The sequence below is a fragment of the Varroa destructor genome, unplaced genomic scaffold (assembly GCF_002443255.2).
Source record: "Varroa destructor unplaced genomic scaffold, Vdes_3.0 BEIS01000004.1, whole genome shotgun sequence".
NCBI lineage: Eukaryota > Metazoa > Arthropoda > Arachnida > Mesostigmata > Varroidae > Varroa > Varroa destructor.
Genome location: NW_019211457.1, coordinates 12,320,999 through 12,346,353, shown reverse-complemented (window position 1 = coordinate 12,346,353; position 25,355 = coordinate 12,320,999). Strand labels below are relative to the sequence as shown.

The following is a 25,355-nucleotide window of genomic DNA, read 5'->3' as shown; positions in this document are numbered from 1 at the left end:
AATTCTGGTACTTCGTCGTATATCGAATTCTTCCATTTATGTTGAGACTTAAATGATTCGAGATGTAGTACAACAATTATCGTTACCCTTATTTATTTTACGATAATGACGTTGTTGTGACTGTAGATTACATCAAGTCAGTTTTAGTGATTTTAACGTTTTTGTGGCTATCTATAAATTTTTAATGGGATCCCGGGAAGACGTCACTAAAGAGCAGCGGGTCCTAATAACCAGACCCATATAAAGAAAGCCATCATGAAGAGAAAATTCTGAATGGGCCGCAATTTGTAATATCAAAGTGTACAGTTGACAGTGTAGCACGAAAGTAGAAGGACAATATGCCTCTTTATTCAAAAAGAAGTGTACAGAAATCGAAAACGGTACACAACGCAAAGCGGAGATAGGGGGACAGGCGCTCAGGCGTCGTACCGAAATCCCGTGGATTTTGCTGTCGTAAACCGCGATGAAGAGCCGCGGTAAAACCGTTTGCAAACGTATAGGCAGTTCAAGTGGGCTAAACATCTATCGGATAGCTAAAAAGTGAAAAGGGGTTTGTGCGCAGATGAGTCGTACTTTGGGGTCTTAGCTGGTAACGCTCTGCAGGTCTTCAGGCGTTCCGGCAAAAGATCCCACTAATCCTGTGTGATTTAGCATTCAAACGAAACACTTACAACGGCCGTGCTGACCTCTACGCTTGCTCAATGGTATGTTAAAACGACTATGTAATGAAATAATTCAAGTGGAAATACTGCTGCACGTACAGAGTGGGTCCCGGAAGGAAACCATATCTTATGGGACAACGTGCCTTGTTGAGGTGCTGCAACGGCCTGAAAATTCATTCAACTTGAGTCCGATCGAAAATATGTGGTATTACATCAAGAGCAAGCCCAGAAGATCGAGAAATTAAAAAATGCAGTGTTCCAAGTGTAGGCCCAAAGCCCGGCCGTGACTGAAATGGAGCGGAAGTGCATTCGAAGCATGTCGAGTTGCAGCAATGATTACAGCCAGTAGTGAGGGGACTAAATACTAGTTTCAGTAAGCGCCTTACTTCCCACAGCAGTTTAAAAAAAACTGCTTTGTTTATTTTAACGACAGTGTCGTTACATGTGCGATCACGAGAAAAGAAACGTAGCATCAGACTTACTATTTTATTTTCGACCGTTTTATGGATTTCATCTCGATGGGTTTTCAGGAACAGGAGGATCATATTATATATGATTTCGTGTCGATTTTTTGAAATTTTAAGAATTTATAACCTGTCGTAGAAAGTAACGCAGGATTCTTTCTGTTCATTACTTTTGGCTGACGTGAGTGCATTTTTAGTTTAAAAATCGCCGTTGTATATTGCTTATCTACAATTGTGGGCTGTCCAGTAAATTGCACACGATTATCAGCATCATTACGGATGTACTGTTACTGTTGGCTTTGCCTTATAGTGCCTTGGTGCTCAGAGAGCGCTCTCCGTATAGCTAACGGGGCCTCGTTGTGTGTTCGGTCCTCCTCAGAAGAGCGGAACTGCTGCTACCCCTCTAGCTACGTAGTTCACGTTTTTTGCGTTTTATTAATATCATTTCACACATTACTAGAGCACTGAACTAATAAAGACCGGACACTGTATTTATGATCTACTGATACCACTTGTACAGCTATACTGGCTCACGTACTTTGTTTTCAGATTTTGTAATATTTGTATGTAAGAAAATCAAATTTGCAAATGGTTTGGTAACACTAAATAATTATAAAGTTCACCAAAATGACTGCCCATTTATTACAAAACCATTGATCATTTTGCTGCACAACTAATAGTCAGAAATGTATGTCCGCAGTTAAACCGAAAATGCAGGGCAAATCTCAAGCGTGGCAAGGTCCCGCAAGGGATAACAAATGGCAGTCCAATCTTACGTAATGTGTAACCTGTTTGCTTTATATTAAATCTGACTAGTTTCTCATCACTGGCTCATTGAAGATTGAAGGCAAGATTGAATTTCGCGCCTCCTTCGCCCTGATTCCTTTCCACAGCGGAGAGGGGTCGGTGATAACTTAAAAGATTCTGTTGATTGTTTGATAGATTGTGGCGGGGCGTACCTCCTGTTGTCTGCGCTTTGGTCTGCCAAAAAGAATTTGCTAGCAGACAGCCTCTGACAAAAGGATATTGTTCGATGGATCAGCTGTGTAACAGCAACATTTACCTATTAAATTGTTTACCTCATAAAAAGGCTCAGCTTACGTTAAAGTAGTTTAATTGCTTGCTTAAACTGTAAAGCAACTGTGCCTAAAAATGAACTACATAATGGTTTAGGAGTATTTCAGAGAACAAAAAATCACAAATATACATTGATGCTGTTAAACAATATCAGTTACTAACCTACTTAGGTTTCGTGGGTTCGACGCAAGACATTTGACCCTCGCTTCACTTGTGGTTCATAGAGTGGTAGTTGTCTTTGAAGTGAGGAAGGTGGAAAAAAGGAAAGTGTCCTGAAATGTATATAATGCGTACCTACGGCAATAAATAGTTAGTAAACAAAAGGTAAGCCGAATTTAGTATTATCATTACTTCAGTGAATAACCTAGCCAAAAAACGTTCATTATTTCTCAAGAACTTGACATCGCCCATGCTGCTATGGCAAATGGCCTCGAGAGCGAATGAGAGAATACGAACATAAGGATGCGTGGATGGGCTTAGGCAAGAAACGTATCTTAAAAACTGTGCTTTCAATAACTGTCTACCATTCATTTATTCCTAACGTGTTTATACGTAAGTATGCAGAGTGAGTTTCTAAATTAGCTTATTTTGAAAACATATCAGTACTTGTAAACCGCAGGCATGTATGAACTGCAATCGTTTTTAGAAGTTGGTCTTGTTTCGGATAATGATTTAAATACGAAATCTCTATCTCCATATCAGGAAGAGTGGCTTAATCTTGATACCATGGTGACAATCACGATTGGCATACAGTGTGTGCAAACGATCTTAAATTATTTAGTATACAAGACGACTACGAACATTATCACGGCCACAGGCAAAAGGTATTTTGCAATTCAATAGTCGATAATAGGGATATTAATTACGATAATGGTTATATCAAACATTGACAATAATGCTATATTGATCATGGTTACCGCAATAACTATTAATCCCAATAGGCCCGTATTTGCTTGTCCTAAACCTGTTCGTTTATCGGACCCGAGTGGAGCCCGTAATATGGTAGTATTGGACTGGTTTCTTTCTAAGTCGCCAGGGTTTAAGATCTGGGGTGATTGCGGATCTAATTGGTGAAATACTTCGCCCTAGAAGCAGAAATTAGCTTTTTACCGTAATAAAGTGTTAATTTAGCTGGTCGCTAACCAATTTTAGCAAGTCATTTTCCACTTCGTACGCTTGAAAACAATGCACACTGCAATTTGAAACACTAATCCGATGATGAGCGTCATCTACGCCTATTTTAGTAAAATAGGCACAGGGCGAAGCCTCCCCATGGCTTTTTTGTTTTTTGTCCTTCCTTATCTTTGTACTTAAACCTTGGGCTTGTCCGACCCTAACTGTATCCTTAGAGGGCATCGGTTGGGCTGATTTTCAAGGCCGATGGGGTGCTGTACATATATTCTAGAAAAATGTGTTTAACGTATACTGTTGACGAAGTTATTTGGTTATACCTAGTACGGTCGTCGCTATAATAGCGGACTCGGTAATATATTTGCCTGTTAAACATACGGATACGCGTTAGATTCGAGACTAGGCGCACTTTGTTTGGTAGTGGAAGGAATCAATCGTCTGAAGTAATACTCGACTAATTTTTAAACTCACTACTTTTAGATTAAAAAAAATCATCTGATGGGTACAGATGGTTACTAATGGACGTTACTTCTATTGTAAGTATTATTCCAAAATTAGGTGAAGTAAAAAGCCCGCGGGTGGCGATTTAGTTGTATGTCGCGTTGCACTATTATAACATAACAATACGCAGCGGTACATGTGATAAATATTTTTAGTTATAACGTTTATTAGTTAGCGATAGTAAGTTTAAAAAAAATAAGAGCAAAACGCTGTTATTACGTCACGTATGATGTACTTAGAATAAACCTCGATAATCTTCAGCTTCCATTTTGAACCCAGTTTTTCAAATATCTTTTTCTACATATATATACAATTTTCAATCTACGACAGACGCGTTTCAATCCTAATCGAACATCCCCTATTTAGGTTTTGCTCCAAACGTAAAACCAAAATGAGGTTTTGCTTTGACATTCCTTGCGACTCAACTGAATAACTCATTGAAAGTTACGTCCAATTTTACTTCAGGAGCACTAGTTGCTATGTTCTAGAGATCTTGACTACCGTTCAATTTTTTGTCATTACTACGAATCCACCGTATTCACGGCCTGTCTGTACGCCTAAAAGCATAAAAGCAATTTCTACGGAAAACAGCTCTCCCACTCGAGTAGCGAAACCCGATATGGCCGGTTCTATTATATTTACGTTAACACATTTAGGCTTTATGATCCACCGAGATTAGATCTAATTAGCTTTTGTTTTGACTCAACATTCATACAACATACATTTCATAACGAAAGTAACCTATTGTTTCTAATATTACCTATTGAAGCTGCTGGAACACATTCAGGGTGGTGGCCCATGATCCGGGTCAGAGCATCTCAGAAAGATGCGACCCGTTTTGTTGGCACTACGAAGTTCGTTACAACTCGTTCGGTTCAGGCACATAGCTTAACTGGTGATAGGCGCGTGTACATTGATATCATGACAATTTCGTCACCGTATTTTGTCTTCGCACGTGAAGGGCTATCAACCGATAATAAAGCCTCATTTGCTATTTATTAATTCATACCAAACATTTTTCACTGAGTCTACTTGAGACCAGTCCAACTCTCCAAAGCCAACAAATGATTGTTTTGTTTCTTAAAGGTCTACTAATCGGATATTATCATTACGGAAAGACACCTTAGCTGGTCAGATACTCGGATGCTTTTCGATTTACGAACCAGTCAAGTTTCGTTCAATCGGCAAACGGATCCGTCAATAAACAGACAATATTTTTGATCTCCCGAACTATCTGGGAAATCATTGATTTAATCATCAACGTATGCGTTTTTTCTACTGTGTCATGTACACACAACCAGTGATGTAACAGGCGATTGCATCATGGAACATTACATGTGCAGTAGACACACGCTTACCAAAGTATGCAGCCAAACGGAACCACCTATGTGTAAATACAAATAAATTAATGTGAACTAGCTTAAGCTAATCCTAGAAAAAATCCTATAAGGTTACAAGAGTGGCCTGTGGCCACCAAACGATAGAATAGGCAACAAAAAGTCAGTTCGGTCTACCTTCCAATGTAGTTGATTGAAGTTGATCCTCGTGTTTGTTGAATGAATACTTTTAGCGCGACGATATGCGGGTTTTTGCATATATCGGTATTAGGTATCGGATACTATCAAAGTAACTCAACCAAGTTTGGTCATGTTTTTTGACAGCAAAGGGTTGGCAAAGAATGGTATCAAAAAAAAATACAAAACAATATTTGTCTATATGTATGTTACGTGTCCATGGGCATTTTACTACCTGTAACAACATTGTCAATCTGTTGTTCGACTGATCACAACCTAGTCATTATTTAGTCAGAACCATAATTAATCATAAGGTCAAATATTGCACACCAATGTTGCGTAACTTACTACGTAAGCTAAATACGTAACCAGCAAATGACATTTGAATTAAGATGTTGAGATGTTTGAACAAATGTTTTATGTATTCTGAGCACGCCGAACGCTGAGATTGCGGAGACACTACCTCTATGCTGTTGGTAAAAGCAGATGATTTTAACGAAAGCATTCAGGTCATTATAGAGAGCATCGACAAATCGACTGTAAGCTTTAGAGGTGTCTTTGGATTGTGCTAAATTAGACCAATGCAAAGCTTATCAGTTTTGCATTTATGCAACGCCGCAGCATTCACATTCATACGCTGATCTTGCAAAGCGGCGGTTTTCAGTTTTCTTGACGAGGCCCTTTTCCTTTTGTAGTATTTTATGACAACCAGGTTGCGATCTGGGCTGTAATCTGACTGTTAAGACCTTGAAAAAAAATCGCGTTTTCTGCACACTAGCTGGTTAAGGCTTACATGGCTTTAACCAAACCTTCTTAAACCCCTACTACATTTTTTTTTGGAAACGTTTATGTCAATATTACAAATAGTGTCACTAAAATGGAGAAAGACGCCCTGAGATAACTGTGTGAAGAGATTTGTGGATCGACCTTAGCGTCCCATTAACTAAGCGACCCTTTAATTCGAAACAACCTTCGATGACCTGTCTAAGGGCAGAGAATCCAGCAGCGTTACTCATACACTGACTCACCAGAGTCTATTATACCAAGCAACGCGCTAGCCAGGAATTTTAGGACTGTTTAGAATATAATTGAACTGTCACGCTCTCTGTCATCAACTTACGTTGGTGAAAAATGGGTTTCTACATAAGAAGTGCGAACCCAACCAAATGGGCCACGGTAAACAATTCCTCCCACTTATTAATTAATACCACACAGTTGAAATTATAATAATGTTAGAAACAAAAAAGAAGAATAGAGTTGCACAGTTTTATTATACTGCATGTTATTATGTAATGTATGTGTCAGAAAATGTCTAACCCTGTTAATGTCAAAAAGAACTTCAGCGTCTTTCGGACCATTCATGAGAAAATTTCCACAGTTAATAGTGGATGAGTAACAAGAATAATTAGTATCTGATTTAAGTTAAGATAAACCTTATATTTACTGGAGATAAGGTATTTACTAGATGACATGTTTTTTTTACTGATTTTCAAAAAGATGACTTAAACATCCTTAAAAGCGTGGAGATGATTTACCTTATTTTATAGAGATTTTCTGGGTGGGTATTAAACGGCAAAAGAATACGATTTGGCTAGAAAACCCGGGCCATTATCTCATATTGATTATAGTATCATTACTTAATTGAAGGTGCAGCGCTAATATCATATTAGGTTATCCCGGTGATCAGCACAGCGCTGATCAAGGTGCTACTTCTATGGATCCAGTGCGTACCGGTTGCAATAGCTTTATATAGCGAATGCATTATTTCGACATGATACGGTTCGTAGAAGTCCCGAAGGATTCCTCATAATTACAAGTTAAATGTAGTAGAGTTTTTAATTAAGCTCTTAAGTTTTTAATTAATTAAATTCAAATAATAGTCTTGCTGGGCATTCAAGATAATTGCGACGATTCGGGCAGCGTCGTTTTTGGGACAAAGATGACACGCAATTATACGTATTGCAGCTGAAGCCCGTCTATCGCTCATAAGAAATTCAAATGTTATATGTTGACTTGCAACGTGTAACCTTTCAATGCTAACGGTTAACAGTTTCAAGTTGTTCAAACTCAGACGCCTGAGAGGCCTTTTAAGTACAACGAAACTAATAATAATGAAACTGGTGTCGATCCTTGCATATTATCTTACTATGGATATATGATCTTATTTGATGTATACGTAACTTTCAGATACACTGTCTCACCGTGATGAATTTTCAAGCACATGCCCTTGAGGAGACTTTAAAGTACCGCACCTGTCGGGAGCCGAATTTCTCAGCGGAGCAACCAGTCGATATCTCTAGCCTTTTTAGTGGCGAATTCCATAACCATGTTGCAGTACGTTTATTTTATCAGTCTTTTTATAGGGAATTTGCCTATTGTTAATAAAGTCACAGAATGTAAATGTAATATAACTATCTTGAAACAGAATAAGGGGCTCCATGGTAAAAGGAGATATATGTATATGTATGTTTTTATTATGGGAACATTTTTCATGCTAAACATAAAAATGGAACGAAAGCATTGCTTTGTTTTTATGAAACCGCGTTGATGGTTATTGAAACCACTACCTTTAACTTAATATTGAAAAAAATTTGATCGAATTTGTATCTCAATAAATATCTGGTTGGCTGAAACCAAAACTTACCAATTTAATTAACACGACTGTGCTTTCTAATGAAGTTGTTGCTTAAAAACCGCGAGTTGCCCGAAGGATCTCGCGAGGGAGAAAAGGATCTAACAAAGAAATCTGCCACAGACTTCAGAACGAGAAGTACCCATCGAGACGTAGAGGTACTAGACAAAAGTCCTTGTGTTTGTCTTCTAAACGACGCTTCATGATATGTAATTTCAGCTGCCAAAACTTATGTTATTATAATCCAAATGCAGAAAAATATACGTTGTCAGTATGGAGCCCTGCTCTCTACATTTTTAATGGAATTGTTATACCCCGAGCAAGGTGTTCATTACATTGTCTGACTGTGGTAAAAAAGATGATTCGACTTAAAAGAATGATCTGAAAAATGGTTATAATATTGCAATGTACAACGGCAGTGAGTGCCGAATGTCTCTTTTTATAACGCCTCTCAATTTGATGATATAAATTAAATTAGGGTCCGATGGGAGAAAAAGAAACGGAGCGTGAGCCCTCTCTTATCGGAGCAAATGAGGGACAACATATCTTTAAGGATGGTGAAGCAGATGATCCGAAAAAAGAGATGGAGGATGGTGGCTCTGACGAGATCGATGATGTGGATGAGGACAACCGAGAATGCGAAATGATTCTCGGAGATATACCTGAAGTTATGGTCCCATCATCACGTCACAATACGTTACTGAAAATCACTTCTTCTTCGCCACTGCCAATACCACCTAAGAAAAAACGACTACCTAATAAAGACAAAGGTATGAAGAATATAATAAAATCATTGGCATAATAATTAAGGGAGGAAACCAACTGTAAACAATCTCATATAATAATAATAATAATAACCGGTACGCATATTTAGCCCAAACTGCTAACAGCATAAAAAGAAAATGACAGATTAATAACGATCCATAGCAAATTAATTGATTGCGTGATATCCGTTACTACAAGTAGTTCTGCACTCAGTACTATTAATGCTGTTAGTAATGGCATTAGTACAACAGCACATTCACGTTAATGGCAGGCTATTCCAACTTGTTTGCGTAAATATATTAAGTTATCAAAGGATGTAATTACCGTGTGTTCTTTTTTTTCTTTTTCTCATCTTTGGATTGCTTGTACTATAGACCATCAGAATGTTCGTTCTTTGTTTTAAATGGCTGTCATCGTTTTTTGTCCGGGTTGGGGTCGGAATGTGAAGATAAAAAATGTCCGATGATAACAATACCACCTACGATCTCCCTTTTCAACTTTTAACCACAGCTAAATACTTTATGCTTTACCTATTCTAACAACACTTAGCCATTAGTAAACGAAAAATCAGAATAGATAAGTAATAAGTAAAAATTCGTATTTTATATCAGTCATTATTTTCCTAGCGATTTACTAATAATAATACAATATTAATATTGAAGCTCGCTTTGTTTTTAGCTGGCGAAACGGGAGATATTTCGGCAGCTTCAGCTCAAGGCGGTGAAAGCACTATAGGATCCGCAGCAGCAAACCGATATGCATGTCGAAAATGCTCGCTCATCTTTTCGAAGTTTGAATTTCTTAACGCTCACATCTCCAAGATCCACCCTGTCATTGGGCCTTACAGGTGCCCCAACTGTGCCTTCGAAACGAAATTTCATTCAATGCTTCAACTACACATGAAGGTATGAAAAAGAACCCTCATTGCCGTGAGAAATATGAATTGGTGTTCTTGAGCGTCGCTGCTACTTGTCCCTGCGCAAAAAAATGAAAAATAGCTATTATAAGAGATAGCTATCTTACCCCTCGTTAACACTTAATATACAATAACATTGTACGTCTTCACAAAATAAAAAAGTACGCAAAGACCTCTCATATATCCTTTCATAACATCAAAGGCTATAATTGTAGGAAGTTCCAGTATGATGTATGCGTTTTGTGATAAACTTTATTTTGAAAAATTTTTCCGATATTTAAGATCTAATTGAAAAATTAATAAATTATTTGGCTGTTTAAGGAACCTCATGCAGGGGATACGACGAAAGTGAACGCCAAGCAAAAAAAAATTGCTGGGAAAAAGGTGGACGAACCGCGAATGAAGTGCCCTCTGTGTGCCTATGAAGCAAGTTCTCTAGCAAATTTTACGACTCACAGTAGAACTTCTCACAGAAATGCGTTCGAAAAAGTAGCACATCGAAATGCAAGCACTAGTAGATATAGGCGAGTACTTTGCATCTTGTATCGTCTTTAAAAGACTTCGGTTACTTCATTATAATTATTGGAAATATATCACAGTTTAATAAATATGTTATCTTGCATAGCAGCTTCAAATTAATCCGAATTGAGGGCTTGGTCAATGGCGTCACAGTATACCACTGTGACTGTTTAAAACGATAACTGCGGATGCCAACAAATATTCATAATACTAACGATTCTTATTATGCTCAGGGTACGATATTTAATTATTCTCGGTTTAAGTTTGTTATAAAAGTGTTGTAGATTCTTTATTGCAGTTATATTGTTTTTGCTTCGATAGTAAAAATTATTAGTTACTACAAGATAAATGTTTGAAGAGTCTAAGTTGCTTAACACTTTTCTCGTTTCGTTTCCAGGTGCCCGTTCAGGCCCGCTTGCTCATATCAAGCCAAAGATCGGGACGATCTCGAGAATCATTATAAAACGGAGCATAAGCAACGCTTGTGGCACTGTCCAGAGTGTGATTTTTATGCTGTCTGGAAAGTGGCTCTTAATAGACATCTAAAAGGTAAATAATCTGCAAAATTACAGTTTAATTCATAATTATTTTTATAACTAATGCCAGAGTACATAACTGTCTACCAGTCAGAAAGAGATGATCGTTTAATGTTACTCGGATGACCATTCAATAGTAGTTACAGATACACATTCAGTTTTTGTATAATTAACGGTAAATCAACAGGTAGTGTTGTCCTCTTTCCAAAAGTTTATGAAGGAAGTTTCCTGACCTACTGAATGGAAGAATCTTTTCGACAGATATGAGAAGCGACTGGTAGGAGAACCCCGGACACAGCTGCGCTGCGGCGGGGTGTAGCTGTGGTGGGCCTATATCAGGCAAACGTTCTCGTAAAAAACTCTCAACTATAAAGGGACACTGGCCTATAGAGTCACTGCCCCAAGCGATTGAGTGTTCTGCAGAGCCGCATAGGGCCAGCTTAACTATAATAAGAATTCGATGACTTCGAGGGGCGGGCTTGCTCGACTTTTTTGGATGGGCCTAGTATTTGCCTATGAGATGGCTGCGTCTCTTAGGCCTTGTTTTGGTAGTACGCTAAGAAAAAGGCGATCAAAAAAACGTCTAGCTGGCAGGGCATTACGAAGAATTGTGGTTCATGCAAAGAAAATTGGCTACCGCACTTGACATGCGTGGGCCAGCGAAAGACAGTAGCTGAAAAACAGTCGGGCGATACTACAGGAATGCGCAATCATCGTGAGTGGCGGTAAAAGGTGGACCCTTTCAAGTGAACTACAGGGTCTACTCAGGACAAAAATTTAAGTCCGCTTTAATTTTCGGTAATGGAGTGAATTAAGAGGCGTGTACTGACAAAGAAGTCTTCTTTAAAGTATGTCGACAAAAGAGGTCTTGTGAATTTGCCAAAAATGGAGGCAATCAAGTGTTCTCGCGAATCTCCGAATGGTTAAGTTAGATATTTATTTCTTAACCTACTCAGGAGTGACGCTGACTCTTAGTGGCTGATAATTTAGAAACATATTACCTAAAAGATACAAAAGGTTCTGGTGACAGCAACCACAATAAAGGACCTGCACACATTTTCACTAAAAGCAGTTCCGGCTTTTCTTCACTTATCTTGTGGATGTTAATCTGGGCTCATTTCAAGCCCAATCAATTCTGCGAACTCATGTATTGAAATGACCGAGACAGGCCTAAAATTCTACCTAGCGAAAGCGACGACGGACTCTGCCTGGAAAGATAACAACAACACTAATTGAAAATTTGTGATCTGCCTTCGGTTGTTACCACGACCCGAGAGATGATTGTCGATGCCAACAATGCAATGATGAATAGCAACGAGATTATGCTACACTGCCTACCGACAACTTTTTATAAGCTTATTCTGTTCACATTAAGCAAACGACAAAACTTCCATGTGTTGGACAGATCATGATACTAACAAGTAAAATTGTTCTAAAAAAGTTTACGTCTTTTAATCTATTGCCTTTTTGATTTATTTCTTAGATAAATCATATTGTGCCATCACTGTGGTAGTTATCATATTGATCGAGGTGTTGATAATTTTTTATTAAGAAGTTAACGCGTAAAAAAGCACTTTGACAGAAAGGATACGTTTATGGGCTTATTAAGTTTGAGTCATTACTGCCATAGGTGATATAATTTGTTACTTATATGTTTTTAAAACAAATTGTAAGCTTTACATATGTAACCTAACTATTCCAACGACTGATAATTTTCCTCAGCACATCGCGAAAATCCTGAGCATGAGTGTGGTAGATGCGGTCAAAGATTCGCCTTAAAGTCATACTTGAATCGACATTACAACGAGAGCGAATGCAAAGAAATGCAAATCAGTCAGGATCAGGTAGGATGACAGAGTTGAATTTGCATAATATTTTCGGTAAAATGCGTATTTACTACTTTATATAGAATGTCTTCACTGGCAGGAGTATCATTACGAAAATCACCCATGTTTTTATTATTATTATTATCACTATACTTTCTGCTATATGCAACCGCAATTAAAAATTAACCTTAACATATGAATTTAGTAATTTATCAATGTATGAGCGAAAGCAGATTTTTTTTCTACCGAGAATTTTGGATACAAGCTGGTCTGCGATTTCAACCCCAAAAATGTATCTCCGAGTTTTCCGTCAGTTTTCTTCAGATTTTGAATAAGAACTAATATTGAGAAAACGTAACTCGCGTTTATTAACTTTATATTTCATGGCTGCCGCTCGCAAGACAAATGATTCAACCATAAATAAAAAATCATCACCAGCAGGTTGTCTCGTAACGCCAGCCAGTACGATAAGGGAAGAGATATTGACATCAGATCGAAATGGCGAAGTTCCTCTATCAACCTTATCGCCTGCTTCATCCACGGAAAAAGACCCTTTAACAGAGGACGACTGTTTACAGAAAATAGAGTTATCTGTTGTAAATACAATTCAAAGTATCGATTTTTCTAATAGCCTTGCAAAACACTCCCTGGAAAAATCAATGCCACCAAAGGCTTCACCTTCACAGGCTCGGAGTTCACTGTTGTCCAACACAAAGTTGGCCTTTTCATCAACGGCAGTAATAGAAGAGGGCCAAGCTGTTCCGGACGCACAAATATTTTCGTCTGAAAACGTAGCTATCATATGCAATTCACCAAATTCTACATCATTAGCTCAAATGAAATTTAGAACAGAAAGTAGGCCTATGTTAAATACTTTAGTGTCACCTAGTCCAAACCGTGACGAATACGACGAAATCGATATAGCGAATAGTCAAAATATGTCACAGGCAACGTCATTCACAATGAGCGCTGATCATATAAAGCCCCCAAGTATTGATGCTCCTCCTCGAGAACCTTACCGAGTTACTAATGAGAACCCCCTGTCGACGGATGACGACCCGTGGGGTATACCTGTCGCCCAATCGCATTTTAATCAGGACAATACTGCAAGAAAATCTAGAGAAGGTAACTCACATGGACAAGTGACCTTGACAAGAAAGACAGTACAATGTACTAAGACAACATCGAGTCATAACATGAAGGACACTTTAGTGACAATTGTTTGGAATTCGGGACTTCCTGGGATAATGAAAGGTTTTCGTTCTGATGGGAACTCAGTAAAAACCAAAACTGCAACTTCTACCGTACAAATACGAACTAGCGACGATGATTTTTCTAAAGGTGATCAAGTGTTAGCAGTCAAAAAGCACTTTGATTTGACGGCTTCAAGAAAAGGGCCAGATGGGCGCGAGACAGATCGCCATTCGAATTTGTTGGTGTCTGACAAATGTTCAAAGAAATCGCTTAGTCAACGAGGCTGTGATATAAATCCTACCCCTTCCAATGGATTTATGGTAGTATCGAGTTGTCGTGAAGCCAGTCCTCCGCCCCTTGTAATCGACGATAGCATAACATCTGATTAAGTGACCCTTTAGCTATTATTATTAACGATAAACACGAAGTACTAAAGAGTTAAAGTTACGGAGTAACCCTTCACTTAAAATGACCATTAATTGCTTCTTTCTTATGCATGACAGTTGACAAGGTTTCCCGTTTATAAAAGCTGCGGCTGTTCAAAAAGCATCTCTCATAGTAGTTATTGAAGTTAAACGTAATGTTCACTAGTAGCTTATTTTTACTAATATTTTAGATTTGGCGTTAATGTGATCATTTAAATCTTACGCCTTTTAATACATTGCCGTCTCCGTGTGGGGACCAACTTGATTTGTAACACACCCTTGTTATCATGTAGTGACATTGTCAATCTGTTATCAATACAGTTTAGATAGATGTGTCGTTTTGGAAGTGGTGAAGCTACATAGTTATTATCAGTATAAGTGTGTATGCAACACCTGTACACATATAACCAGACAAATATGCAAAACATGTTGTATAAAGGCATTATTTAATGAAATACCAAATGAATAAATATATAGGGCGATCAAAAAACAGGACTGCAATAAATGGGGTTTACAACTGTAGCTGTATATAAAAAAATTGCCAATTATGGTGAACGCGACGATGAAAATGATAATTATTTATCTGCTTAATCTAAGATGAACTAGTACCATATGATAACAATATGTAAAGAGTATATCGGCCAGAGGCGATCGGCCAGTGATGTGAGTGAAGTCTTGCATATATAGGATGATCAATAAAATGTATAGCAAAGTACCCTTTATTAACTCTAATGTAGAACTCTAATGAATTAAACGATATGTATATATATATATATATATATATATATATATAGTAGTGATAGATCTAAATTGGGAGTGGTTTTTTAGATCGTATTAAGACACACGCAATTTTATGAAGTGTGATCTTAAACAGTCATATTAATTTAATAAAACTGCTCGCCTTGATTGCAGTTTGGGGCCTTTCTATTTCCTTTGCAATTGTATGAACGCCGTCTAGTGAGCAAGTCGGCTTTATCATGTCGCGACATGCAGGAGTCTCGCTCGAGCAGACTGGACACACAATAATCAATGAGTTCAAGTCTGAGCTATATGGCGGCTACGTGTGGTCATTTCAGAACACATTTGTTTCAAAGTACTCAATCCTACACCAATACTGGAAATCACACTCAGGGCATAAGCATTGGCCGAAATTTTGGTTGTACTCGTAATAGGCACATCTAGACGGCGATTGTCTGCATTCTTCCTCGAACAAGCTTTTTTGAATAATAGCGATTTATATATATATGTAGCGTAAGTATATATCTAAAATACAGTAACCATCGCGGTGGTTCAAATTGTTGTGTAGTAATATTGGAGTAGTACAGTTCATTTACTTCAAGTTACTAAGCTTTATATCATAAATGTCCAAGCTGATGTTTTTTTTATTCATACATTTTACAGCCAACTTTCCGAACTTGATAAAACTTTGCTGTTTGACTTTTCTGAGCCTGTTTGTTCTATGTAATGACAATTTCATTCAACGTCAATGGTCTTACCGTAGGAGTTTTAAAAAGACAGAGCCAATCACTCCTTTATTCGAATTGCCGTCCAGGTACTGACTTAAGGACGACTACTATTCTAAAATTAACTCGGGATTCTATTTTATATATTAGGCTCTGTTATGTTGATTTACAGTTCCTGAGAAGAGCTTAAAACAAACTTCATCAGAGCGCGTCACGTTATGAAATACACTGTTATTCCGCCATTCTCAATTTAGAACAATTTCGCAAAATTGAAAACATCGACCCGTATTCTTTAGTGAGCTGTGCAGCGATCTTAGGTGATAGATTGCCAAACCCAACACCACTATCACATACTTCAATTTCCGGGTGATAGATGCTCTGCGTATGGACGTCCTTAAGTCCCCAATGAAGGTTTAATGCATGCTTGATTTGTCATTGTTTGCCATCATTTGGTATACCACAGATGGATCCAGTAATTTTAGTTGCCACATTTCCGTAGATCAGTTTTGAATTCACTTTTGCCAGACCTTACCGGCATTTGCCATCCTCTTATATTGTCTGGTGGACTAGAGGAGGATTTATCATGTCAGCCTTGAGAAATTAATGGCTTATCGGGAGAAAGTCTTCGTTTTAAATGCAAAATGGAGAACGCAAATTGAATCAAATTAGGATCTCCGCTTTTCTTGTTTGCTTTTTTAAACCTAGACTGCCTTCCCTTGGGTATTTATATCCAACACTACAATTTACGAGAAAGATATATTTATTTCTTTACCTTTCTCGTCCTAAGCACCTTCCAAAGTCTTTGAAATAAAAGATCACGTGGTTAAGCGCGTTATTTATGACATGTTTAACGACAAGTCATATCCCAACGGAGAATACTAGTAAAGCGTTCCCTGTCCCCAAACCTGATGGCATCAACCCTGGAGTAAAGGAGAATATTCGGCTACAAAGATGCACAAACATACATATGACATATTTAAGAAATACTGTAAGAAATGGTACATTAAAATAATAGAATTGCTGAACGTTGGTTCAGTGCTCACTCAACCGTTGTAAAATTATATCCTGTAATGCTACTAACATAGTATTATGGGAATATAAAAATGGAAATGCCTGTGCTCAGTTTCTCATCAATCTAATGCAGTAATCTCTTATTACTTTAACATCCGGTAAGTAAAGAGCCAATTGACCTTGTTCTAAAATTTGTGTATATGTATACATATGCATATGTTAAAGTACTATGAGATACGCGAATCAGATGCCTAAAACTGCTGTGACAAGCATCTCAGTACCATTCCTATATTTCTACGTAATAATACTATGTCATAAGCATTATAGCTTATAACTTTACAGCGGTTGAATGAGCAATGAACCAATAATATATATCCTAGTTGTTTGGTTTAAGAGTTATATTAACGTTACGATGGGGCTCTGCCAACGGAAACTACCAACGTTGTCTTAGGATTAAAACAATTACTAATGCGGTTCTCAAAAACACTACTAATTACCCGCGTGTTTCTCCAAAAATTGATACCGCGGTAATTTTAAAAAAGCTATTAGGTGGCTAGTAGGTATATTATTTGAAATTTCTCACCATATCGATAAAATAAATAAGAACAATAATACTAATGCTACACATTTCTTTTGCCTTTTTGGCAGTAGACACTCGTTTTATCAAAATTACTCACTACAGAGGCAGATAGAATCCAAAAAACTCGTTAGTGTGCGGAGTTTCGCGTAACTTTCCACATCTGGTTAAAAATTTAGAGCATTTTCAAGCAAACGACAAATACAGTGAGTAGACAACAACCACTATTTTCTTGCCACAGTGGCAGATCAGTGCATTTATTATTGTGTTTTAAAAAACAATAAATCTCGAACTACCACCTTCCACGCACTTGAATGTCCCGCGAAATATTTCTCTTTTCAACCGAAGTCTTCTTTGAGAGGCTTCCGTCAAAATGATTTGGGACAGAATTTAATACCTAATGCGCCGAACTGCAGTTTGGCATTCTTTCATAGAGCAGCCACGTTCGGCTTTCTAATCCATCTTCTTGAAGCCGATGTCGTTGGCATACTCACGGAAGCAACGACGGCAGAGGTTGAGGCCGTACTTGCGGATCAGCCCGTGAGTGTTTGAGCAGACGCGACTGAAATTCGACAAACCACAGACACACAGATAATTTACTAACAAATAAAAGTGCCAACAGCTTATCACCTTTATTTATAGTGATCCTAATCAAGAGTATTTATCGCGGTTGTATATAGGGGACAACGCCGCGATGCAGCATTGCTGAAAATTGCTGAAAAAATACTTTGTATAAATAGCTTTATGATGCCATTTGCCTTTTATAATGCTATTTGTCTAAAGACCTACGTCACTAGTATGAACTCAACTTCCATCGTAAAGTGCTGATTGCCGCTGGTTTTGTATCAATGTATTACATTTCCAGAGTTATCTAATATACCGTAACTCTTTAAATAAATTTTCTATGAAGTGGCGATACATACACACGACAAACAAATAACACGCAACTCTAACAGATAACAATGGCAAAGCTACTGAAAAGATAACAGTTAACACAGAGGCAGGTGTTTTACCTAAGGTATTGAAAATAAGTGACAATAATCAGTGATAAAAAAAAACTGGTATTGGCTCATACCGTATGGCTAATAAGCTTAAGGATTAATGGTAAACTAATTCGAATATCAATGGTAAACCACATGTGTCAATCAGGCACTAACTCGTTGCAATTCAACTACCACCCGATAATTCTGAAGAATCTATCCGTTTTCGTCCGTTTAAGTATCACAGCACATATTCGCATGAATACAATTGCTGTTTGGATGTTTTTTTTTACCTCATTCAACCATTTTTAGTACACGAAAGGCCGCCTATTTTCAGGTGGGCATATGATTTCAAGATGGCTGCTCCAAATGCATTGATCCTAACAGCCAAAGGAAACACTAAAATCTGTTGATTTCACTAGGGTTTTAGCCATGTTTTAACATTTACCGACAGAGTGAGTTAAAGGATACTTACCACTTTCTAGAGCCAGGCCCATACTTGCGTGGATGCGCAAACCAAACGCTATCGTGACCCATAATGGAAAACGTGCTCCCGGCCGACTCGACAGACGATGCGAAAAGACACTGGATAAGTCGCGGAATGTGGAAGCGGGTTCGATACGCTTGTGGTACTACTGTGATACGCAAAGCGCCTCTAAGCAAAAGTTATTCTTAGGCCTTCAACGTAATCAACGCATTTTGCTTGTATCTAGGCTTCTATCTAAGCGCTATTCAAATTAAAGAACGATACACACACACACTTGAACGGCAAATACGCATACAGGAATTGAAAGAAGCGATATCCAAGTAGTTCCCCAGCCTTACAAGCATCATCCGATGAATAACACTCTCAGTCATAGTCATAGTACACAAATGTGTGTCATATAAATACATCTCGGACTGCGTAGTGACGTGTGCAAAAACTTTGAAAGCAATGACAACAGTAAAGTTATTTCAAATTTATTAGTACAGACGAAACTAAAGAAGGGATTAACATGCAAAAATCATATTTTTAAATTTATATGTCGTTAGTATTGTAAGAACACTTTTTTCGAGACTTTAGGTTTTCAAATACTGCAATGTAATTGGACTTGGAGTCCGAAGTCATCGTCGGACCCCATTAAATATAGCTACCTTATTACTTAGAGCACAAAAGCAGTTTATGAAAATCATAGTAAAATTCAAGCATAACTTCAAAAAATCTTGAGAAGTTAAGTTACTTTCTTAACGCATGCATTTCACAGCACCACAAGGTATATTTTGATTTCAAATAAACGGACCTTAGGTGGTGTTAAACTGGGGCTGTCCATGCTATCTTTTAGTCCTTACAATGGTCTCCTGGAATGGCAATGCCCCTCACAAAGTAGAATTTTTATAACGAAAAACGGAAAGAAAGCCATTACATTATTTCTACTTGTACATTTCTATATTATTTGAAGATGAAGCTTGGAAATATCTTTGCGCCTTCTTCTTATAGCTAGCCTCCATTTGCACCGGTTTTGAAATACTTTTTATGACCTTTCGTCTCCATAAGACACCAGATTATTCGAGGTTAATGTGCGAAGCGATAAATAGTTCAGTAATTTTGGTTCCGGTAATCTAGCAAAAAAATGTAAAACTTTTACTGTAAGCTACGCAACTGATATACCCTTTAGCTGAACTCCTTGAATCTAATTAAATTATGCGGTACTAGTTGATGTCATTAATATGATGGAATGGCACGGAAGTGCTTAGAAATGCCTGTGCTGCGTTTTAATACCCAATAATATGCAGTAAAAAAATACGCAATACACTATCATTACTTTCTCGACTTTCAAGATTGCCTTTGTCAGGGCTTTTTTGACAAAATCATCGTACATAGATATGTATATGATATTGTGAATTTCTTTATTATTGCAATGTGCATACATAATTTCTAATTGCATAGGTATTGGTGGAAACTATTTCTGTTCTTACCCCTATTTCCCACCCCATACATCTGTATTGGGTTTTATCCGGGTCACTACATTCATACCTTCTAACTCAATTGTATTGTGTTTTTGTGACAACCTTACTCTAAACACTAAATCAAAATAAATAATGGGTGTAACAAAATCTAAGATAATTGTAAAAAATTGTGATCGAAATCAGATCACGCATTGAGAAGACAAACCAATTTCACCTTTTACTTTATACTAATTCAATATTTATTATACATATACGCGTAATAGTATATTATGAAATTGCAGACACTTATATTGTTATCGAAATAAACTTGAATCGAGTTAGATTCAGCTCAAACCGTTTTATATAACCTTGAAATACGCGTTTCCAGAGGTTGCAGACTTAATTTCCATGCAATTTTCTCGAGTAGTAGAAGAATACGGCGCACCTTACTTTTATTATGATACCATAAAATCAGGTTTCCGCCAGGCTTTCCGTTGTACTCTACTATATCAATATGACTAACGTCCGCTGTATTCTGCTCTCAACATTTGCTAATTACCATAATCTGAACAAACGCATCATGCAAATAATGAACAAGAATATTGACTTTTGACTTTAAAGACAAATGATATATAATCAATTCCATTAGACGGAACAGGAATGAATCGTTATTTTATTTGTTTAAGAAGTTGGGAAGAAACATTTGAAAAATTCGTCAAGAGGCAACTACCCACAAAGTACCAGACAAGTAACCCGAAATAATACATATGATTTTGCAGAAATTGTGTCAATAGACTAGTCTGGGTTCTATGCATCTAATCTGGAGTATAGTTGACAGAGAAACCTATCACAGAAACGATGTTGAGTTGAATATGTTTCTCTGATCAGCCTTGTTCGCAGATACGGCATCCTGTAGACCTTTAGCGATTTGAAAGCGTTTTTCGCATAGGCTTTACAAGGATCGCATGGGGTTCTCGGTACTTCTCTTCTAGTGTCGTTGCTAGAAAATCCGCGTTACATCTCAATCTTTTTGGCTATAAGATTTTAGTTGTAAGTCATGTAGCGCGGCGTTGAGGAAAATTTGGCGTAGGATTTGATGACCTTATTGATTGCCTCAAGGAAATCCTTCTCAGTCGCTACCTTTCGACGCGCGCGGATCGCAAACATGCCGGCCTCTGTACACACGGACCTGTTTCATTTTACAACAACATGGAACTTGTTAAAGTTGGTTGTCTCTTTGTCTGTATTGCTGTGCACATGCAATGATTACAGCAGGTTGTCATCTTTCCGCTGCTTCATATTATTATAAATATTGCACATCGACGTTCTCGAAGAGACTGATGAAGTACATTGATCCTATATCATGTGCATATAAGAGAGTAGATGACTCAAAAAAATATTCGCAAAGAATTTCTTTAAAAAAAATCATGATTAACGGTTTAGAAAGCACTATGTTCAGAAAATCACGCAGGCTTATGTTAGAGCCAAATGAAAGTTTAACAGCCTCAAGGATAGCCATCCACATAATTTATCTTCGTTGTTGACTTTCTAAATACACATTCGGATAATGACGTTAATTCTAAAAGAATCAGGAAGAAAACAAGGCAGATTTATCTGAAAGGCCTCAGACGTTCGGTCGATGCCTAGGACGGCTAATGGAATTGTAATTAAAAGTTAACGTCCTCCGAAATTGATTTTTTCGAATCGTTGCCCTTTTTCGTAGGTATTTTGGAAACAAGGATCAGGTACAACTACTATGAAATTACGTGCACTTGATTAGTAATCACCAAATTGTTGTATCTATAAATTCTGCTTGCGGGTTGAAAGTCATGTAGTAAAATCTAAATCTGGACTGATTTGTTGGTGTAGAACACCCTGGTTACGCAATATTTCAGTCGTATCCACCATGCTTCTAAGTCGTGGGAGAAGCACCATATGTTGGAGCCAGGGAAGAAACTACGCAAATGGAAACACCAAGCATCGTTAGCAAAAATAACAGAAATGTAAATTTTATGGTGGTCGATATGGAGTTTGTAAGATGCGAAACCCTTGCAAAATTTAGGTCGAAAACCGGGAACAATAACAGGCAAACGTATGCACCTAGTAGTACTCTATGTTAGCACAGGCGGAATCACTAACCTACTAACCAGCTTCAGCGTTATTGGGGACAAGCAATAATATTAGTTACTCAGAAGGTCGGTAGACTTAAAGCGGTCGACGTTGCTTACAGTAATGATACTTATTTTTCACGCAACTTACCTAATTTCAGCTCCAGTTGAGTTAGGACAAAGTCTCGCGAGTAACTCAAATCGGATGTCCCTTTCCACACTCATGGAGCGCGCGTGGATTTTGAATATATGGGCTCGCCCTTCTAAATCAGGAAGACCAAACTCAACCTGGAAAGGGATTAGTGCGTATTAAATTTATAGTAAATAGTGTTATTGGAAATATATAATTATTAGCAATAAGTTTGCAGTCCCTTCTTCAAGGCGCACAACTGTTTTAGGTGTATCGTAATCGTTCACCCAGATGAGAGAGCAACATCCAACTACTGATTATATACATATTCAGGCATTGAGGCTCTAAATTGCCCTATTTTGAATAGAACACACCTTTCTGTCGAGACGTCCTGGCCTCATCAGAGCTGGATCTAAGGTGTCAGGTCGATTCGTAGCCATCAAAACCTTAATTAAAATAAATTCAGGTATATATTTTTTAATGTTATTTTCTACCACCTCAATAAGCTCTACTTGTCTTGAAATATTGGAATTAAAACTAAAGCGGGTTAGCTCTGGATACATTTAAACAATGCAACCCCGACTTTTGAAATTCCCAATTTATGAGTACAAGAGCAAGCAGTGAATAAAATATCGCTCATGAACGTTCTTTTACGCGTTTTCTTGGATCGACAATCTTTCTCTAATTTCAATTTTCGTACCTCATTATAATGAAGTACATACCTTGATATTTCCGCGAGGGTCAAAACCGTCAAGCTGGTTGATTAATTCCAACATCGTTCTGCAAATTACACGAAAAAAGATTTTTGTTTCGAACGTATTCCAAAGCAGCAATGCTTTCTGCTCAGATACTCAGAAAAGATTACTTTTTGCACAAGCGCTATCTGTGTACCTTTGTACTTCGTTATCACCGCCAGCACCATCGTCAAATCGGGCACCCCCAATAGCGTCGATTTCGTCGAAGAAGATGAGGCAGGCCTTTCTCGTACGAGCCATCTCAAACAGCTCCCGAACCATACGCGCACCTTCACCGACGTACTTTTGTACCAGCTCCGATCCAATGACACGAATGAAGCACGCATCAGTACGATTGGCCACAGCACGGGCACACAGCGTCTTACCTGTATGTCACAACAATAGAAAACGCACGGTGAAAACGGCATCGTATATGTTGAGATGAGGCACGAAATACAGTAATATGTAGATTTTGCTATTTCATTGAGCACGCGATCAATAATGTCTTTAGCTTTATAAAATAATATACTCACGCGTTCGTAAAAAGATGAATAAAATCTATTGGTTGAATGAATGAAAAGTGTTATGGTCAGCAGAATAATTCCCATTGCCATCGCACAGGTACTGGACTCGAGGAAATTGTGTTTGATATACTGAATATAATTTGCGTGATAATCTAATGAAATCTAAGCAAAGTAAGCTTATGCAGCATTGCGATAATTAATGTTATGCTAAATATGTGTTACTTTATTCAAACCACCAGCGGATTATTGATTCTGTCGAATAACGTACCAGTTCCAGGTGGACCAAAAAGAAGTACTCCTTTGGGCGGCTCAATGCCAAGATTCACAAAACGCTCAGGGTGCAACAATGGAGTTTCAACTACCTCGCGTAGTTTATCGATCTGCTCTTTGCATCCTCCCACATCCGTGTATGTAACGTCCGGTTTATCTTCCACCTGTAACCGAACGCGTTTTGTTATAAAATTTCTAACACAAATGAGTCTGGATTTTTGCAATAACATACTATAATAATATCGTATCTGAATTTAAGGTAAGCAACACAATTGTATGCCATAAGTACCTAAATAGTGTCGGTGTGAAAGAGTAATTTTATGAACGGAAGGCTTCGATAAATTATCTTTAAAAATTTCATCAAGGTCAGGATTTACGAACCTGCATCATGGTAACGGTTGGGTCGATCTTGGGCGGAAGTGGGATGTGAATCTGGTATTTATTTCTGTCAACGCCAACTCGCATACCCTCTTCAATGTCAGTTGGAGCAACGGTGTCGGCAAGGTCGACGACGAACTTGGCAAACTGCTTCACGTTGATCATGTACTTTGTTTCAGAGGAGCCGCTCGCATCCTCTCCAGTAGCGCCTTTAATTATCTTCGTACAACGAGCCACCTAAAACGAGTGGAAATGAAAAGAGGTCACCTAGACTATATTCACTAAGAACCAGTTTTCGTAGTAGTTGAAACTAGAACCCCGCCAAAACTCTTTATTTTATCGAGAAAATCCTGAGAATACCAGATCTCTCCTTTGGTAACCAACAGCATACTTTAATAATAACAAGAGCACGATTATATTCACGGTCCGTAGCAATTCGTGGTGATAGAGCACGAACTGTATACGGCAGTAGTTGCCCTCACCTGGAGTGGTTGCTCATTCTGTAGCGTTTGTTTGTCGGCCGCAAGATCCCAGAGTGCGGGGGGCGCTAAACCTGTGTCAGATTCTTTGATACCGGTTAATTCATTAACCCGTTTTAAAATCGCCTGCAGAGCAATACAAGACACAAAACAAGACTAAAAAACGAAATACTGAAACTTGCACTAAGAGCTACTAGTTGCGCCTTATGTGAGCGAACTTGCAAGCTATTATCAACCAGAAAATCTTAAAGTAACTGACAAAAATTATAATATTACTGATCTCGATTGACCACTGACGTCAGTTTTTGGCCACTGCTCGAAGGAGACCCTGGAATTTAAGCACATACGCGATTCTATTCTTAAGCTAAGCTGTCAAAAGCATATCATTAGTTACAAAATTAGCGTGTTACTGATTGCTATTATGGCCACTCTTAAATTGGACTTACCTGCATGTCTTCTTCGGCTTGTTTGATTGCCTTTGAATACTGGCCTGCTCCGTATGTCTTCAGCAATGCAATGTCGCCTTCATCCAGTACTAAAAATCGAGAAAGAGAGAAAAAGGAGCACACACACACACACACACATATATATATACATATATATATATATGTGT

The 25,355-nt window shown here is 38.0% G+C and overlaps 3 protein-coding genes across 7 annotated transcripts in view; 1 reads left to right on the top strand and 2 right to left on the bottom strand.

The window, feature by feature from the left end:
* The first annotated feature begins 2,104 nt into the window (after positions 1-2,104).
* LOC111249537 (uncharacterized) lies at positions 2,105-14,894 on the top strand. 4 transcript variants are annotated; one of them, XM_086988994.1, is made up of 10 exons: positions 2,105-2,527; positions 6,997-7,128; positions 7,537-7,683; positions 8,029-8,139; positions 8,460-8,751; positions 9,425-9,651; positions 9,984-10,186; positions 10,579-10,730; positions 12,440-12,561; positions 12,945-14,894. In XM_086988994.1, the coding sequence occupies exons 3-10, from the start codon at positions 7,555-7,557 to the stop codon at positions 14,124-14,126; spliced, it is 2,418 nt and encodes an 805-aa protein (XP_086845120.1). In that variant the 5' UTR covers positions 2,105-2,527; positions 6,997-7,128; positions 7,537-7,554; the 3' UTR covers positions 14,127-14,894. The 4 variants fall into 4 exon arrangements, with proteins under 4 accessions (XP_086845120.1, XP_022659269.1, XP_022659273.1 ...); XM_022803534.2 differs by lacking the exon at positions 6,997-7,128 and having other exon boundaries at positions 2,106-2,527; XM_022803538.2 differs by lacking the exons at positions 2,105-2,527; positions 6,997-7,128 and adding an exon at positions 2,566-2,755.
* Positions 14,895-17,438: 2,544 nt separating this feature from the next.
* Positions 17,439-18,829, bottom strand: RpS29 (ribosomal protein S29). Its single transcript, XM_086988996.1, has 2 exons — positions 18,669-18,829; positions 17,439-17,775 (listed from the first exon to the last, which is right to left on the bottom strand). Exons 1-2 carry the CDS (start codon positions 18,728-18,730, stop codon positions 17,667-17,669), a joined length of 171 nt encoding a protein of 56 aa, XP_086845122.1. The 5' UTR covers positions 18,731-18,829; the 3' UTR covers positions 17,439-17,666.
* Positions 18,830-20,348: 1,519 nt separating this feature from the next.
* The window catches only part of Rpt1 (26S proteasome regulatory subunit Rpt1), a 6,951-nt gene continuing 1,944 nt past the window's right edge, over positions 20,349-25,355 (bottom strand). Inside the window, exons 2-10 of one of the 2 annotated variants that reach the window (XM_086988995.1) lie at positions 25,189-25,277; positions 24,746-24,898; positions 24,267-24,500; positions 23,884-24,049; positions 23,249-23,477; positions 23,080-23,137; positions 22,732-22,803; positions 22,379-22,515; positions 20,349-21,308 (exon numbers count right to left, since the gene is read on the bottom strand). In XM_086988995.1, coding sequence (XP_086845121.1) covers positions 21,164-21,308; positions 22,379-22,515; positions 22,732-22,803; positions 23,080-23,137; positions 23,249-23,477; positions 23,884-24,049; positions 24,267-24,500; positions 24,746-24,898; positions 25,189-25,277 — 1,283 coding nt within the window. In that variant the 3' untranslated portion in view covers positions 20,349-21,163. The remainder of the gene's footprint in view (positions 21,309-22,378; positions 22,516-22,731; positions 22,804-23,079; positions 23,138-23,248; positions 23,478-23,883; positions 24,050-24,266; positions 24,501-24,745; positions 24,899-25,188; positions 25,278-25,355) is intronic. The other variant, XM_022804781.2, reaches the window with a different exon arrangement.

Coding starts and splice junctions, on each gene's coding strand:
- LOC111249537 (XM_086988994.1), top strand. CDS start 7,555: ATGAATTTTCAAGCACATGCCCTTGAGGAGACTTTAAAGTACCGCACC. Junction 8,752..9,424: donor ACTACCTAATAAAGACAAAG/GTATGAAGAATA, acceptor CTTTGTTTTTAG/CTGGCGAAACGGGAGATATT. Junction 9,652..9,983: donor TGCTTCAACTACACATGAAG/GTATGAAAAAGA, acceptor TGGCTGTTTAAG/GAACCTCATGCAGGGGATAC.
- RpS29 (XM_086988996.1), bottom strand. CDS start 18,730: ATGGGTCACGATAGCGTTTGGTTTGCGCATCCACGCAAGTATGGGCCT. Junction 17,776..18,668: donor GGGCCTGGCTCTAGAAAGTG/GTAAGTATCCTT, acceptor GTCGAATTTCAG/TCGCGTCTGCTCAAACACTC.